The 19,426-nt window shown below is 41.5% G+C and overlaps 1 protein-coding gene across 1 annotated transcript in view; it reads right to left on the bottom strand.

The window, feature by feature from the left end:
* ADARB2 (adenosine deaminase RNA specific B2 (inactive)) overlaps positions 1-19,426 on the bottom strand; it is a 639,738-nt gene that overhangs the window by 239,641 nt on the left and 380,671 nt on the right. Inside the window, exon 3 of the mRNA XM_088462717.1 lies at positions 12,255-12,341. Coding sequence (XP_088318843.1) covers positions 12,255-12,341 — 87 coding nt within the window. The remainder of the gene's footprint in view (positions 1-12,254; positions 12,342-19,426) is intronic.

Raw genomic sequence — 19,426 nt, 5'->3', positions numbered from 1 at the left:
GTGGAGTGTGAGTTATGTATCCTGGAAAGTAAATTCTCCTCTGTGTGTGCACCGTCTATTTTTCTCAGTTTCCCCCAGCCAAGATAGAGAAATGGAATAAAGAATCATAGGGGGCGTACCCCACTCAGTCGCCAATCTTAACTCCATAAAGGTAAAAAAACACAAACCGACTAATTTCAACCCTGAGGGTCTTTATGGAGTTAAGATTGGCATCTATACTGAAACCCAGCTAAGGTACATGCACATTTTTTTTCTTATCCAGAAAGTTAAAGAGTGTATAAGATCTGATGTTACCTTGTAATATTGAACTTTGGTGGACATCCATTTGTCCTTTGATATGGGAGACTGATACATCAAAGATACCTTGATACAATTACATCACCTTCCTATACGTGAGTACAGTATGCATGTACACATAGAAACCCTGATATACTTGATTTTATTTACTGCTAAGTGAGTGGGGTATAGCCCCTATGATTTTTTTTTCCATTTCTCTATCTTGAGAAAAATAGACGGTGCACATACAGAGGAGAATTTACTTTCCAGGATACATAACTCACACTCCACTAGCGAGTTGTAAATACGGGATATAGTGGATTCTTATCATCTTAGAACTCCCTCTGGGACCAAACAAATCTACACATTGGTTGTTTTGTTTTTTCCCTCTATGATTTACACCACGGAGGACACTGAGAATTATGGCAGGGGATTGAAGTATTTTTATCTGGATTATTCCATACGATCCAAGGGATATTTCATCATAAATTCCCCGGTGAACATTTCCAAGGATTGATCCAGAAAATAAGTGCTCTACTCTAAGCTCCAATTGTTTGATTATATTATGTGATTATTTGTGTGTCGGGTGATACTCCGGGGTTTATTGCGAGGAGCTGCTGTCTGTCTATTGCGTAGAGGTGTTTTTTGTTTTTTATTGTGTAAGATCATTCTCACACATATATCCCAGCCACCTACCCTCACACATATATGCTGCTGCAGTGCTGCCCCAGCCACCTCCCACTCACATATATACCCCATCTCTGCCCCCATGCACCTACCTCTCACACATTTATACCCCAGCCACCTCTCTGTCACACATACACCACAGCCCTGCGCATGTCCCAGTCACCTCTCTCTCGCTCTCTGCCCTGGTAGCGCTGAAAGAGGGAGTGCAGCTGCAGGTGGGGTCTGTCTGGCTCCAGTTTTATGATGAATGCTTGGACTTGGAGGTGCATGTGTGTCCGGGGGCAGGGCCGCCGGCCGGTGTGATAGGCGAGCAGCAGCAATGTCACTGTCAGGTGCACCGAGGATGATCATAAGAAACGCTACACAGGAAGCTGGCCCCGCACTGGGACCCGAAGGAGGAGCTGTCACAGGCGGGGACACCCCCCTCCTATCCTTACCGTAATGATGCATACACAGGCTTGTGACTGCTTTCTGGCTGGGACACTCTCCTCCCTTCCACTGCCTGCTGGCTGTTATTCTGCGTCAGCCCCCGCCCCCATCCCATGTGCAGTCCAGTTTCCTGATGGGGGACTGAGGAATCCAAGGAATTTATTTAACTTTGCGGGGCAGCGGGAGACTCCACAGTGACCCGGGAGTTTCCCGCAGTAATCGGGAGGGTAGGCATCTATGGCCTAATTCAGAATTGGGAATAGAGGGCCTGATTCAGACCCGCTTGCGAGCGCTGGCAAGTGGGTCGATGGTGCCCTAGTGCGCATGTGCACGACGGAGGGAGCTCCGTCGTGCACATGCGCGAGACCCGAATAACGATGGAGTAGCCGTCGTTATGGGTCTCGCACTAAAGGGGGCGTGCTGTCGATGGTGAGTGACAGCACGCCCCCTTTGGTGGGCGTGCCGGGGGCGTGGCTGCCAGACGGAGGCGTTCCCATGGGAACGCCTACTGTCTGGGGCCGGCCCCACTGACATCACTAGTGATGTCAGTGGGAGTGATTTTGGCTCTGATAGAGCCAAAATCACTCCAGGGCTTGCGGTCACCGAGACCCTACCGCAGGGTCTCATCGCAAGCCCGATGGTCGCGATGGTCTTGACCATCGCGACCATCATCATGGACGCTCGCATAAGCTGTGGGTGGTAACCCACAGCTATGTGAGCTTCCAAGAGGCCGCTCCAAGTTTAGGTAGGAGGGCCCTGATTCAGAGCGAGCGCTCTGGTCAGAGCGTCCGGCTCTGAATCAGGCCCATAGTAAGAAAGTGCAAGTAATTGAGTACCTTGGTAAATCCATGCTGCACTGCAGGTGAGGAAGATTTACACTGTTTAGAAAGATTTTAATTTGGGAGGGGTGTGTCCAAACTGACATCTAAATTGCAGTCTAACAATATAGCTGCTTGAGGGCTACATGCAAAAGCAGCCAGCATTTATTCCACTTGCAAAACAATTTATTTATTTACACCCCTTGCATTGCAACATAGTTTGTCCAGGTACACAGTTAGTTGCTATTTCTTACTCTATTCCCAAATCAGAATCAGGCCCTATGTTTGGGACAGATTCATCTTAAAGACCCCTATATTCACCCGATCTCACACCTCTATATTGTTGTGGGCACAATGAAAGGGGCTGTTTAAACAGACAATTCTCACACTTTCTTTAAACTTACAGAAGCAATAACAATATTCATACACAACATCTGTCCATTTGTATTGTCCCAAGTCTTTGCCAATATGATAAAATGGGAAAATGCATGACTTCCAACATATGATGGGAACCATTTACAACATCTCCTGTAAAGTTAATAATTTAGCCACCTTATTTTAATTGGCTTTACTAGGTGCACAGCGACCTTTGGTTATTAACAATAATCATAATCATCATCATCATCACCACAAAGCACTAAAAAACCTCTTTAAAGTAGTAGTGTTTTAAGTATAGATAACATGGAGAACTATTACCATGCAGCCTTATTGCAATTTTAAATAAACCCTGTCCATACACATATCGTGAAAATGTCCTTCCTAGAATTAAATGACACATCCTTAAGCTCCAATATGTATTGTACCAGCTTAAACTTGACAGATGATGTCATTTGAAATGCCTGATGTATCTGTCATTATTGCAAGAAAGAATCATTCACTTAATAAAAAAAAATGAAAAATAATAATACAAAATCTAAAATAAGCCACTGAAAAGATTGCAGCAGCCTGCTTTTCTAGACCATTACTAGCGCACCACACCAACCAGATCAGGGAAAGGGATTACTAGACCAATGTTCCACTGTCTGGGGCCTGATATGAAATGCTTATTGGGATCTCAATTCAGAGAGTCTTACTGTCGCATTTCAGTAAAATAATATAAAGAGATTTCATAAAATAGGAAATTATTTGACAGCTTTAATAAATCACTTCACTTCAAACCAGCCCCAGAAATCTTTCTGCATTCTGAGAGTAATTTTATTCTTTTTACATGATTTAGATTAAATGATGCAGTTGAAGCCTACATTGAGATATATTTTATTTGAAATACTTATTTTTTATACATAAGCCTTATATGCTTAGTAATATCATATCATATCTAAAGTTTTAAATGTTTTATTTGCGTAAATTGTTGCGATTGGATATATATATTTTAATGGTGTTTGCAAATTACCTATACTGGATTTGTTAGCCTTAATAACTATAGTATGGCAACTCATTTAATTATCCGGCACCTTCTGCCAGGAGTGCATAGAGAGCTGAAAGTGCATCCGGAAAAAAATGGTGGAAGTGGCCTAATGATCACAGGACCAGATCTACTGTAGATGGGGTCAACAAAAAAGCAGGCGAGGTTAGCACACTGTTAGCCCTAGGCACAATGGTGGTGAGGCCAATGCAGAGAACATACTTGTGATCTCCATAAAATACAGACTACATCCTAGTCACCACCATACAATCCCAAAAACTTTGTAGTATAAAAAATAGAGTATACAGAGTAACATAGTAATGGCTTATATAAAATATAGAAAGCATTTTAGGGACTTATATATGACAAAAAGTGCATAAAAACTCTCTTTTTCAGACATTGTGCCCCCACAACCTCCTCCTTGTGACATATAGTGGGACATATATTGATACCCACACACCATATTCATTCTACGCCATATTAGGCAGCAAATGATTGTACTGATATCATGGCTCACCCTTTTTTGTTTCATCCCAAATCATGTCACACCTTCTATATTGACTTGCCCCCATGTTTTGACTTGCTTCATATTATGGCCACCAATATTTATTCTACCTGTGTCATGGCCCCTTATATTGATTTTGCCCCATTTAATGCCCATTTTGACATTTAGAAACACATGGTCTTGCAAAGTTTTCTGCACATTTAATATGCAGTGATTTGAAGATTGCAAATGTAATTTATATGCTATAATAGAATGGGAACAAACAGAGGAAAACCACCATTTTCATATGTTTATGATTATTAGTTTTATCAGATATTTATAAGATACCACAAAGGTTCCATAGCACTGTCCGAGAGGAAAATAGGCAGCAAGATACATAGGTGCAGACAAATACAGGCAATATATAGATTCACATAGATACATAATTACAGCATACAGTTAGCATAATTATGTACAGAAGAAAAAGGGAAGAAGGTCCCACTCATACAAGCACATACTGGTGGATTTGATGGGTAGAAGAGAGAAAAGGAGGGCTGAGACAGCAGAGTTAGGAGAAGGGGGTGCTGTGCCAGATTGAAAACATGAGTTTTAAGGGACCACTTGAAGGCTGGGAAACTGGATGAAGGTGTAATGGAGTGAGGGTGGGCATTTCTGAGGTTAGGAGTGGCACAGAAGAAAGATTAAATGTGAGTGTGGTAAGTGGTGACCAAGGAGGAGGTGAGGCAGCAATCATTAGCAGAGCAAAGAGGGCAGTAGGGGGGAGGGAGTATGTGAATGAATGTCACTGGAGATGTCGGGAGGAGCAATGAGAGCTTGATAAATCAGTGGGGGATTTTATAGAATGTACTTGATAAATGTTAGCTAGAAGCTGATTGGTTGCTCTGGGCAATGTCTCCACTTGTCCACTCCTCTACCCTTCAAAAGCTTTGATACATCTCTCACAGAAGGAGAGAGAGACATTTGCATTTGATTCTGAGGTATAGGAAGCCATTGGAGTGAAAGGCAAAGTAAGGCAGTAGTGGTAGAGTGTTGAGAGAGGAAAATGAGGTGGACAGCAGAGTTAAGGATAGACTGGAGAGAGTTAGGAAGGCCAGAAAAGAACAGATTATGGTAATCAGGGTGGGAAATAATGAGGACAAGAATGAGAGTTATAGTAGCCTCCAGGATGAGAAAAGGCCAGATTCTGGAAATATTGCGGAGTTGGCTGTTGCAGGATTGTGAAAGGGACTTTGGGGGACATGTATCAAGCAGTGTAAAGAGTGGACAAGTTACAACCAATCAGCTTCTAGAATACACTTGAAATGTTACCTCAAAGCTGACTGGTTGCTATAGGCAACTTCTCCACTTGTTCACTTCTCCATTCATTACACTGCTTAATACATCTAGTCCTGTACAGTATATGGGGAAACAAAGAAAGAGCAGATTCAGAGGTGACACATAGACAGTGAACTTGGGGTACAGAGGAAAGTGAGATGTCACCAACAGAGGGTGGGAGAAGTGCCTTGGCCTGGAGAAAGGAGATGAGTTACATTTTTGAGATATTTAGTTTCTGGAAGTATTATGCCATCTATAATGAGATTTCTGACTGACAGAAGATAACACAGGAGAGAACATTTGTAGAGCGGTCCAGTTAATGGAGCTAAATTTATGTATCATCAGCAAAGAGGTGGTAGCAAAGTTCAAAGGAACTGATAATCTGCCAAGGGAAGACCTGTAGAGGGAGAAGAGAGCCATAGACAAAACCATGGAGGCCCCGACAGGAAGGGGAGGGAGTTAAAAGTGGGTGTATAAACAGAGAAAGACCAATGTAACAAGTAGGAGGCAAACCAGGACAGAGCTGAGTCGTGAAGCCCAATTGAGTGGAAGGTTTGTAGAGAAGGTATTGGTTAATGGTGTCAAAAGCATGTCAAAAGAACTGAACTTTGGATTTGGCTGAGATCTTGGTGAGGGCAGTTTTGGCGGAAAGAAGAGACCAAAAACAAAATTGGAGAGAGTTTAGGAGGTAGTGGGTGGAGAGAAAGGAGGTGAGACAATTGTACACCACTTGCTCAAAGAGTGCTGCCCTTCTGTTCTCTCCATGTCACCCCCAAATGAAGGCATTCTTGTACCTATACAGTGTCTCAAACTAACAGCATGGTTCCTGGAGAGCACACGCATTTGTAGTGGAAGTTCCTCATCTCACTCATGAGAGTAAACGCTGCCTGGCCCGCACAAGGCATAAAAAGGCAGTTTAGCAGCAAATATCTGCCTCTATCTTATCTATTCTGAGTGGGCAGCCCAGCCTCTAGCATAAACAAGACAATTAAATGCATCTGCCAAAATATATATATTTTTTTAATATATAAATCTGATTGTGGGTCAGATTTTTATCTTAATCCTCCTATACAACATAGCATGAGAACAGGCAGGTACTTTCGGTAAGCTGTCATGGAGCTACCTGAGAAAGGAATGGGAAAAAGCGGGTAAGTTGTTTCTTGAGTTACATTGTACATATTGTACACTACAGTATTATGTGCATTTAGAACTCCATTCTTGAACTTTTACAGTTATTTTGCTATTGGGCTTGAACTTTTTATTATTCAGAATGTGATTCTGAAATAGACATAAGCAGTGTACAATAAATAAGAAATGATGTACAGATAATTCTGTCAGTCTTTGAGCCATTTCCTAAGTAGTTTCATAGAATTATTATTTTTCTAGAATACATCATCTGGGTTACAGTTTACTGTAAATGACAAACAATCTATATAATAAGCAAGAAAGTGTGTCTGTTCGTCTTTTTGTCCTTTATGCACAGCCAGAGTTTTGGACCTAGCTCCATCACATTTGACATGGTGGTGTAGTTTGAGCAGGATTAGGTTTTTGCCTAGGTTTGAAGTTTGTCAGGGCCACACACTGTCACACAATTGCTAAAATTGGGAACATCTTAAATTACACATGTTCTAAGGCTTGCTTCAGTGGAAATTGTCAGTCTGCAAATACCTGTGAAAAAGTATACTTTTAACCTCAGTCTGAGCAAACTTGATGCCACATAGCAAGATCTTAAAAGGGCCCAACAGAGGTAAAAAAAAGAAAGAAAGAAATTTGCCCCCACACAGAGCCCATTCATGTTATGCCACACAGACCCCATTCAGGTTATGCCACACAGTAGTACCCCTTATAAACATTATGCAACACAGTAGTAGTGCCCCTTATATATTATGCCCTCCCCAGTAACTTACCTCCCCATGTCCCTCTGGCAGCCTCTCGTCTACACCTGTGTGCCATCAGCAGGTGTGTATTTGGGGCAAAGCCACCAGCCAATAACAGCCGGAGCACCAGCAGGCAGAGGCAGACATGGACAGACAGTGCCAGCACAAATTGAATCTTGCACCGGTCGCAAGTCAAACGGAGCTTGCGCATCGGCAGCCAATCAGGAGCTGCCACTGCTGATTGGCTGCCAGTCCGTGAGTTCTGATTGCCTCATGACTGGCGGTGTTGTCGCTCCATGCCTGCCTTCCAGTGAAGACGGGCTGGCACCATATCAACATTGCTGACTACCAGGGCCCCTTCGACGACACAGAGAGTACCTGGTTAGTACCAACCATTGACTTCAATGCTGTGTTACCGGTTGACCAATGAGCTAATTTTTAACAATGCTATGTGCTGTAATTTTCTAGTACTGCAGGCTCGTGGGTATTGTAAGTAAATATACTCCCAATTATGTACTGTCAACAGACAAGCTCATGTTGCTCTTTTCTACACCTTCTCCATTATGTTACAGGGGAAAAGTGCTTGCTAAAGGTAAATAAAATAAATGATATAAACAAAAAACTGTCCCCTGAACACCACAGCCATGATCCTAGTTGGTGTATATAAAAATGCAGCCCTGTAAGCATTTGTTGGTACAGTATACCCCCATATAGTCCCAATTTGTGGTGCCTGAAGGTGGCTGGGCAGGGCCAGGCCTTAATAAATTGGGGCATGGACAGGGTGAACTAGGGGAGAATTGAGTGGTCGTCATGCAGGTGACCTGATCAGGATTACCAGCAGGGTTGGATTGGCCCACAGGGGTACAGGGGGAATCCAAAGTGGGCCCCACTGCCTAAGGGCCCCACCCCCTCCTCTAGGGGATGATCTTGGGTGCTTGTTTTGTTTTTATGGAAACGGTACCAACACACCCCTGTCCCCTCTTTATAAAGGGGCCCTATTCTTTGCATGTCCTCTCTAATGGTTGACCAAGTCCCTCTGTGGTGACTGGCTACACCCCTTCCGGTGGCTGGCCACAACTAAAGGTTGGGCCTCTACCACTGAATTCCCTGGATGGCCCTTCATTTCCCAGTTCACCATCGATTACCAGATTCTTTTTAATTCTATTGTTGGTATTTCTGATACTGCCTGCTTAAACCACAGGCTAAAATTGTCACTGTGATGAAGGTGGTTTTATAAAAAGATTGACTTGCAGTATGTTGCATTGCAGGTAATACTGCAAATTAACTAAACATAGTTTAAGACAACTTTTTACAATCTGTCAAGTAATTTACAGCAGCTAGCATTTCATTAGCAGTAAGTATGGACTATTTTCTAAACTGTGCCTACACTGTACATAACATTTCTGACATTGCCAGCATGCACACAATTCAAAACAGCCATAAATGACTGCACGCTATTATAAAACTTGACACAAGAATTACAAATAAATCCTTTTCTTCTCTATACTTTTCTCTAGTGGTATGCCATCAGGTGGTCTAATGGCAGGAAATGCAAGTGCATTAGAGAGATGCGTTGGATGACCTCTTATTCTAACACTTAATAATATCTACTATGTTCAAAAATCTCTTGTTAACACAGTGAGCTCTATTCAGTCTCAGGTACGAGCATACGTTTCTGGACATTGTTTGGGAAATAAAGTAGAGTGAATGAAGAATGTTTCCCACTGTAGTAACAATAAAGCTGCAGCTCATTCATTCTGACTGGTGTCTGTGATCGGAAGAGATGTCGGCTAACTACTGTTTGAGCTGAGCTAATACTTCATGATGATATACTGATCCCATTATCCATGTGGTCTCCTTTTGGGTCTAAGGGCCACATGTGAGGCTCCTAAAAAATATTATAGAGCCCACAGTAAAGACCAATAAATTACAGAACTTGGGATCCGATATTTTGCACTTCATGTATATTGCTTGACAAATCATAGATGCCTGCATGCTATTGCCCTCTGTTATCATTCTTTTTAGTCTTTATATTGCTCTCTGCAATGCAATGTATTCTGTTTTGAAATTGAAAATCTAAAATACATAAAAAAATGCTTCTTAAGTGGTAACATCCAGTGTTTCAAATATCTGTAAATTAGACAAGTTCCCAAAATTCTCATATGTACACATGTGAATCTTACTACAGGTTGAGTCTCCCATATCCAAATATTCCGAAATACGGAATATTTTTAGCATGACTGAGATAGTGAAACTGTTGATTTTTGATGGTTCAATGTACACAAACTTTATTAAGGCACACAATTATTAAAAATAAAGTATAAAATGACCTATAGGCTGTGTGTATAAGGCTTATATGAAACATAAATGAATTTCATGTATGTACACAAACTGTTTGAGCCACAAAATTATTGAAAATATTGTATAAAATTACCTTCAGGCTGTGTGTATAAGGTGTATATGATTCATAAATGCATTCTGTGTTTAGATTTGGGCCCTATTCCTAAAACATTTCAATATGGTATGCAATTATTCCAAAATACGGAATATATCGATATCCAAAATACCCCTGGTCCCAAGCATTTTGGATATGGGAGACTCAACCTGTAATAGCACTTTTATAGATAGTACAATTCTTAGTGGGTTTAAGTGGTTCAATAAACTGTTGTCCATCCATGAAGGTCAGCAGCAATAGGGTAAGAGAATAACCCTGGGTGGCAAAACCATGTTCCACTTCAGGTGGGGCAGATTTGAAATGTGCAAAGAGATTTAGAGTTGACAGGGGCATCTTGTAGTTGTGATCTATATTGCATTGTAAAAATATAGCTGCCTAGTCAGGGGTGGTTCAAGGGAGGAGGGGACCCATGTGCTTTCTCTCTGCACGCACTCTCCTCTCATGTGGCACACTTGTGATTATATATTGGCACTGTGCCAGAGTCACAACTGTGCATGTGCAGGTCTTCGGGAACATGGTGCCTGCACCCTGTTCCTGGTGACTTCTCTACTGTGCATGCACAAACCTTAGTGATTTCTGCATTGCCAATGCGGGACTCTGGATGTGTGAGTTTATATACATGGGTGCAGGATATGCAGTGTGGGCCTGCACCCATTATAGATACACCACTGTGCCTAGTATTTGTGGGCTACATGCAAAAGCAGGCATTATCTTTTCTGCATGGATAAAAATAAATGTATTTGCACCATTCAATCATGCTTTGTCCAGGAGCAATATTACTCTATTTTTCTGCTTAGCACCCAATTCTGAATCAAACCCATAGGGCATAATGGGCATATTTATGAAATACATTTTGTGGAAAATCCCCCCAAAATGTAGGACACCTGTAAAAATGTAAGCATCCCCAGGATGTTGGAGTTAATTGCAGTTTGCCAATTTCCAATTCCAATATCAGCCCCCAAAGGCTGATAAAATGTCTAAGTTACCAAGCTCCACAATGTGCCATCTTCAGTTATAGGCTACACACCTCAACATTTCCCAGGAGAGCCATCCACCATAAGCAAATCTATGTAACATTGTAAAGATGTTATTTAACAGTTAAATAAACAGATATTAAGAAAACACTGAAATAAGAATATAAAACATTCACACTTTTATTAATGCAATTTAACCACTTGCCTGGCACAGTCGTATCAGATAAGACCATACCAGACTGGGCTTTACTTGACATGGTTGTATCTGGTACGACCAGTCAGAAATGCCCACTAGGCGGCTGCGGGAAGCTAATCTTCCTGTTGACGCCTACATCAGAGGGACCTGCTGGTCCCTCTGCATCCGTGGCTGCCTCTCCAGTGTATCCCGATCACTGCTGGCCACAGTGATCAGGCATCCGCCGGCACCCCCCTGCCAGGTGGCTGCAGGCTCCATTGTATCTCAATCACTGTGGCCAGCAGTGATCAGGCAGCCTGCATGACCCTCCTCCATGTGGTTGTAAGCAGTAGCCACGGCTCCTGTTTGCCGCGGCTTCTGCTGTTCCTCCCAAGCAGCCAACCTGGCTACCTGATGCTATGTACCTGACCTTCTCCTCTACTGTACTGCTGCGTCCCCGGGCTGGTACGGCAGCTGCTGTTTCTGTGTTCCCACCTCCTGCTCCTCCTCCCTGGCTGAGGGCTGCTGCCTTGTGCCCGGCCACCTCCCTACTCTTCCCGGTGCAGCGGTGCAGCAGCTGTTGGTTCTAAGAGCCCGCTCCCCGGCGCACCTCCTCCTCCCTGGCTGAGAGCTGTTGCCTTGGGCCCGGCCATCTCCCCCCTCCTCCTCCTTCTCCCAGCTGCCAGTCCTCCATGTGTGTCACCATACACCCTCCCTCCCTTCTATTCAAGCTCCGCCCCTGTCCCAATCACTGCTAGCCACAGTGATCGGGTAGTGGAAATAGATATATGGATATATATATATATATATATATATATTATATAACTACACACACACATATCTCTCTCTCTCTCTCTATATATATATATATATATATATATACATATATATATATATATATATAAGGTGCCTCCGACTAGTGATGGTATACTTGTATACAGTATACATTGCAAACCATCGACAGTCTATGACAAGTGATTTTGCCTTCGCTGACGGCCAACATTGCTGCACCAATGATGGCAGCCCCCCAACTGATGTTAAGAAAACATTGGTGGCTGTGGTCTCAACCAATCGATGGTTTCGATTGATGGATGAACCCATCGGCCATCGATGGTACAGCTGTCAATGGCCATCACTACAGTATACCATAAAAATTGGCTATTTTTATGGTATACAGTGTTTAAAAAAATATTTGACTTTATAAAATTGTGTTGGAAAAGTTTCAAAAAGATGTTCTTGACCTAATTCAACCATAAAAAAACAACACAATTTCGGAGCGGTTTTTGGAAAAAAAATCCGTCAGTTAAGTGGTTAAACAATAACTATAATTTTGATAGCTTACTTAAATTATCTTCATCGTCCATACTGCTCGACCCAGGATTTATAAACTTGAACGGTACAATGAAAGTTGACAGCATACTAATTTTTTCTAGAAGAAAAGGAAACATTGGTTAGAATACTATACAGGTAAGTTTACTATTTTACTTTGTACGCAGTCATCTCTTTTAGACTTTCATATTATATTATTAACCTGTTTTCTAGGATATTTAGTAGTCCAAGTCTTAAACTCTATCCATTGGTACATTCCGATGGTCAGGAAACTATTTTGCTAAGTGCAGTTTTACACACTGTTCATCATTTTCAGTTACAATGTGTCTTTAAAGTGTTTAATGTTGTACATTAGCTGAACAAAAGGCACCAAGTAAAGACATTCACATTATACTGACTGTTTGAAACTGCTGTCCAAAGCACTTAATGAAGTAGGCAGAGAAACCCCATGCTCCTGCTAGGACGGGAGATAAATTTAGGACACTCCAGGTATATGGGGGATTGGGTAAGGTCAGAGAATGAATAATGGGTTTTAAATTAAGTTCTAGACACTGCTATTTTTGGTATCTGTTTACTGGCTCTATCTTACTTTATTCCCAAATCAGAATCACGTCCGTAGTGTTACTACCTGTGCCACCTGATGATAAATTATTTAGGACATGGAGTTTTACGGCTTGTACCATCAAATAATAAATTATTGGGGCATGTAGTGTTACTGCCTGTACCACCTAATGATACGTTATTTAGGATATGGAGTATTTACTGCCTGTACCACATAATGATACAATATTTAGGACATGGAGTATTACTGCCTGTACCACATAATGATAAGTTCATTAGGGGCGAGATGCACTGAACGAGAAAATGCAGTAAACCCCCCGGAAATGCAGTTTTCAGGGGTTTTACCGCATTCCCCAAATGTTCTAAGCACCGGCCTGATAGGTAATGCTGCCTTCAGGTAGCGTTACCCAATAGAAGCCTATGGGCTTCTTATCGGGATGCTCCTCCTTGGGAGAGATCCGATTGGACCCCTCCCATCACCCCCCGCAGCCGGCGGCCTTCTGTGCATGCACAGAAGAACGCCAGAGGGACTTCTGGGTGTTAAACCCAGGAGTCCCTCTGTCCAGAGCTATCGCAAAGGACATCTCTTATCGGACGAGCTGTTCTTTGCGATATTCTTGGTACATACCGTGGTAATGAACCACGGTATGTACCCGAAGACGGGGATGTGCTGCATCATGGATGTGATGCTTAGTACATCCCACCCATGGAGTGTTACTTCTTGTACCATCTAATAATAAAAGTTATTGGGACATGTAGTGTTACTGCCTGTAACACCTAATGATAAGTTATTTAGGACATGGAGTATTTACTGCCTATACAACATAATAAGTTATTGGGACACAGAGCTGTTTCAGGATTTCTAATATCTGCGGTTTCAGTTGCTCAGTTGTTTTGTCGTGTATACCGTATATTGTCTTATATTGCGTAGTTTATATGCCAGTAGTGTAGCTCTCCTTTCAACTTTTAAAGATATGCTTTGATTTCCATCACAATAACTCATTATGCACAGAATATCATTAAATCATTTATATTTACTCTCCAGGATATACAGCTGCTGGTTCCCATTTACAGAAACCTTATATATTGAATATCATGATTCTTACAAATGATTTTTATAGGTTCCTGCAGAAATGATATGATAGATAACAAGAAAAGCAAGCCATAATAAGGAACTTTCTTATATCTTTATTATTCCAAATTTATAACCCTATTACAGAGCTTCATTTGTGTACCAAAATATATTGCTTGAGCAATTCTATTAAGTTGGAAAAACACAATAACTTTCATATAGTTACAAACACAAAGACTAAAATAGAAGGGTACAAATAAGTATACAACAACAGTGTATGCACACATAAGCAAGGTTTGGTCTCTGATGAATAAGTGTCGGGCTTCTATTGTATTAACAGAAGAACATAGCTTACACCAAATTTTTTTCATAGCTTCTTAAATTTAATCCTACAAGACACCAATGCTGGCCATACACTAGTGCGATTCCGGGCCGATTGCATGATTTTAGACACGTCGTACGATGAATTGTGTGGAAATCATGTTGTATTTAGGTAGGATAAGATCAGATGCGTGCTCCCACCGCTGTTCAATCGTATGGTATGATCAGATGTGCAGCCCATATTATCCATCGTAATCGTATGCAGATCGTGTGTGAAAAAAGTACCAAATCGTGCAGCCGGGACTGCCAGGGAGCTCCTTCCCTCCTCTACCGTTTAGCTCTTTCTGCCAGACACCAGGTCTTTGTGCGCTGGAGTGAACCCTAGTTCATGCAGGTGCACTAGCACTGCTGGCTAATTTTCACTGCTACGAGTAGCAGCGAATAATATTTTGTGGATGAATTGCTCCAGCGCTCGCTGCGAGTTTGAATAGTCATTATTGTGGGCCGCTCAGCCCCCAATAGTTAACATAATTAATATGAACCTTAATATTAAGTACAGATTAGCTCACAGTTACTATGAATGAAAATAAAAATAATTTGATATTAGGTATCAATTAGATAACAAAAATATAATCTAAAACCTAATACAGGAGAAACAACTCCATGTATTGCATATGCCAAAAAAGAAGAAAATTGCTTAAACCCACTAATAAGCCTGCTCATTCTATAAATAGAGATATACGCTGTGTTTTGGTTATGCCAAAACCACCATCAAAGGTTTTAGTTTTGCTAAAACCACCCTCAAATGTTTTGGTTCAGATTTGGTTTTGGATTTCTTTAAACATTTATAAAAACAGCTAAAATCATGTAACTTGGACCTGTTTTTATTCCTATACTGATATTAAAATCAGCAACATTAATTTCCAGTCAATGTTGGTCACCTCACAGCACCTGAAATCACAATGGAGGGACTTAAAAGCAATCCAAAATACGTGAGATCCACTTTTTAAATCCGAGTTCTGAATTGGGAGAAGACCCGATTCAGGACTCTTGGCGATCCCAAAGTGATTCTGAACTTGGTCTCGGTCTGACTCAGAAACCCCTAAGTTCGGGTGTGTTCATTTTTCTCAAAAACCGAACTTCTCATCTCTACTATAAGCCCCTGTATTATCTAAAACAAAGCTGGAGAAGAAAGCTGGTGCATAAACATACTATATGCAGTGAGCTTTAGTTTAGCAAACACATAGCAATGCAGCCTCCATGAGGCATCAAAATAAACTTGTAATTGTTATCTGTTGCACAAGGATATTTTTTGTACATCATCACATCTCTTATCTAATTCCATTGGATGAGTGGTGTAAATAGAAAAACAATGTGCAATATCAGCTGCATTGTGGCATGTAATGAGACTACCGATGGTAAACAAAGACTAATAATAATTGTACTGAGAAACTAGCTGTAAAGTAAAGAACCCCATCAATATTTCGGCAAAGTGATCCCATTTGTCTATAATTGGCCCAGACATTCCCCTGTCTCTTAGTCATGTGTTTATTTATTTTTTCTAAAACATAGAGCTTTCTACATGTAACTTTGGGGTAACCATATGATTTTAAGATGGTGGATTTTAGCATTCACTAACAAAAAGTATTATTCTATGTACACATACATACAACACACGTCACAATGTAGTGTTACTGCCTTGCATCATACTTTATACAGTATTTCTGATTAGGGGGATTCTGGGCACCTCTATTTGCATGTGCAACTCTATTTAACTCAGAGCAAATGAGTCCAGCAAGATCCTATTCATATTACAATCATGGGAGTTCATAATGAACTGTTTATAGCTCATCAATATGGCATTGAATCGTTATGTTTAATGGCCTCAACATTGATATTATTTGCTGAACAAAGATTTTACTGGGAAAGGAACAATGAAATTGGAGTTGTAGCATTAGAAAATAAAATTAAATGATTTGTTGTCAAAACACTGCTATTTACCCATAAATAATTAGCAGTGACATATGTATAAATGTATAACTGATGGCATTTACACTGTGCATGCCCTAAAATGTAAGTCAGCATCTTTTATCTAATAAATGTGTTGTCTCTAGGATGAATTCTGGTTGGCGCAGAATGATTTGAGGCCTGAAGTGCCGCAAGACGTTGATAGTCATAACTCCTTCACTCACACTATCATGAGACGAGGGATGACTGATTAATCAGATAAAACCGTCTCTGCGATGAAGGATTAGCTGCTAGGAAGAGGATGAGCAGGAAAAAAAATAGAAAGGAGCCTCTTGTTGCAATAGAATGTGAATCTGCAATAAAATGTATCAAGTGCTTCACATACGCATATTGTTTGAATTATTACACCTGTCTTGCTTGGACTTGAATTTATCATGTGCAAATTTGTAAAAAAATAACACTGGAAGAGCTTTTCCATTGTATTTTGTATTGAACTCTTTTCTTAAAGGGAAATTATGTCTATTTTCTAAAAAGTATTTTTGTTTCCTGTAAAGTGAACACCAAAATGTATACAGTAGATATAGTTTATGTCTTGCAATTATTTGCAGGATAGCTATCATGCTGTATGTTAATAACGGCAAATTGTCGGCCAAAAAAACATACAGAAAATAAATAAAAGTGAAAAAGTGTTTATCTACAACAAGAACTTGGGGCAAATATAACAAACTGCAACTTTCAGGCCCCTGGGAGTCTTTGTGTTAAAGAATTAAAGTTGCATGTTAAGCAGCAATAAATTAAAGGCAAAACCAGGTTTGTTTTGCTTTATAATTTATTGCTGATTTAACTTTAGCTTCTAAATTGTTTAAAATTTGCAGGTGTCCCCTTGTGTATTTAACTATTTCAAAATAATAGCCCATTGCGAGTACCAAAGCCCTGTGTAATTCCTGCACTATCATGAACGTGAGGGGGAAATGGTTACGCCATAATGGGAGTGTGCCTTCACCTCCCTGACAAGCCTGTACCCCTGCTGGGCCACCAGAAAGGTACAGACCCTGTATTGTGTATCTATATTCCTCCTCTCTGTACCCCTGGGCATACTGCCTTATAGAATCCAAAACATTTTGGTTAAAACTGTTAGCACCCTTACTGTAAAAGTACTATGAATGTTGTACCTGCACAAAATCCATTAGATACTAATATTGGAACACAACATGTCTCTGTTTATTTCATGTTGTTTTTGATATTTTGTTTAAAGAAACTGATGGAAATCTAACATCTTATAGGGCAGATTCAGATTGTCGCAGTGGTTACTGCAGGCTTATAGCCTCAAGCTTTAATGCCCAGAGCTATTTAATCATAAGCCCATTTCCTCATACGGTAGGCCCATGTCTAGTAAGTATTAACCCATAGATTCCAGGTTAAGTGCCCTGAGCTGTGGAACAACACACTTACGGCGGCCACAGTAAGGGCAGAGAAAGCCCTACTTACCATGGCTTTTTAGTCACAATTCAGAAGGGGTGCGAACTGAAATCTCCAGTATGTGCAGCTTGCAGGCTGCAGTTGAATAGCCCTGGGTACTGCTACAAGCTCGCGTCTAAGTGAATCTGCCTCTATAGCTGTAGGGGGTTGTGGCCAATTTATTGCTTGCAAGATCCATAAACACCAAAAATCTAAAAACAACTAGTAATAATACAGCCTAAGTAGTTCTGTGTAGTAAAACTTATTGCAATGAATGGCACAAAATGCTTTTTGGCGTATGTGATATCAATAGGTGCAGAATATTATGCCATCAGCGGCATGGTCAGGTCTGAAAATTTCTAAATTTATGGCAGCTAAAACGCAAAGGGCTGATTCTGAGTCACACACAAAGTGGCTGTATTTGTTGGAAGCTGCTGAAGCCTGATTTACTACCTTACGCATATGCAAGATCCCATTCAGCTAATGCGAGGGTCCATGCGTCTGCTAGCAGGAAGCCGTGCTGCCCACTGATTTTATGACAACCACCGCAACCGTCATAATTTGTATCAGCACTTGCACCAGCTTCATGCTAGATGCAAGAGATATGTCAGAAACAGGCCTCCCTTCCCGTATATCTCATGGAGCACGGATACAAGATCACGAAAATTCCATGGCACTCCCACAAGTCATGTATTGTTGCCATCCAGTTCCCACCCCGAAACTCACAACTTCACAGACAGAAAGATCTGGCCAAGTTCTGTCCAACTAAGAATAGAACAGACATATGCAAAAATGTGTAAACCTTCATCTGTGCACATGCTGTGTGCAAACCCTCGCCGTTTGCATCTGTGCACAGAGATTCATCCAACTTAGAATCAGAACCTAAGTTTGTTCCTAGTTGGCACAGAGGAATAACGTAAACTAAGCCCAGCATTAACATTCCCCTATGCTAGGCACAGACTCAGAACATAATGGGCCTGAATTAGGCCCACAATGTTTGATTGTAGTATTCATTATAACTTCTGCATCCCGAGCAAGTTACAGCTAAAGTTGGAGATCTGTGAAAGCAATCGGTATGAATCACCGCCGGACCTAAGCCAGGCGGATGAAATACTGATGTTGGAAGGGCGGCAGCTGAAGATCCCGACTGAGGTAAGTAACACCCCTAACCCTCCCCTCTCCTCCCCTCTCCCTTCCTTAGGGGTGCCTAGCCATAACCTCCCCCCCTAGTGCCAAACATTAACCTCCCCCCAGGGGTGCCTAAACCTAACCCCCGCTTCCCGCACCCTAAACCTAACCCTCCCGGGGGGGTGCCTAAACCTAACTTCACACTGGTGGTGCCTGACCCTAACCCCCCCGTCCCCTAGCCTAAGCCTAACCCCCCTGGGGGGGTGCCTAACCCTAAGTCCCCCCGGGAGTCCCTAATCCTAACCCTCCCCTCGCGGCTAAAGGCTCCTGACGCCCGGCTAACCTTCGACTGGTATTCCGGGCATTGGGATTTCGGTGTGGGGCTGATGATAGGCGTTGGTCGGTATTTAGACCCCTACCATTAGTCCCATGCAGGGATTTCACAGTCGGGAAGGCGGTTGTCGGCACTTCGACCACCGGCATCGTAATTATATCCCCTGTGAAAAGACGGTTTGGCTATATAGTACCCTGCATTGGAAATTTGCTCTGCTTCCATATATATATATATATATATATATATATATCTGTTGGTTGAATAGTCACAAATAAAAAAAGTTTTAGAAAACAAAATTCTTTAAAGTTTTCAAACTCAATAAAATATAAGTGCAAACTAAACA

Source organism: Taudactylus pleione, unplaced genomic scaffold (assembly GCF_031769625.1).
Source record: "Taudactylus pleione unplaced genomic scaffold, aTauple2 ptg000053l, whole genome shotgun sequence".
NCBI lineage: Eukaryota > Metazoa > Chordata > Amphibia > Anura > Myobatrachidae > Taudactylus > Taudactylus pleione.
The sequence above is the reverse complement of the archived record's forward strand: the minus strand, read 5'-3'. Positions and strand labels throughout refer to the sequence as shown.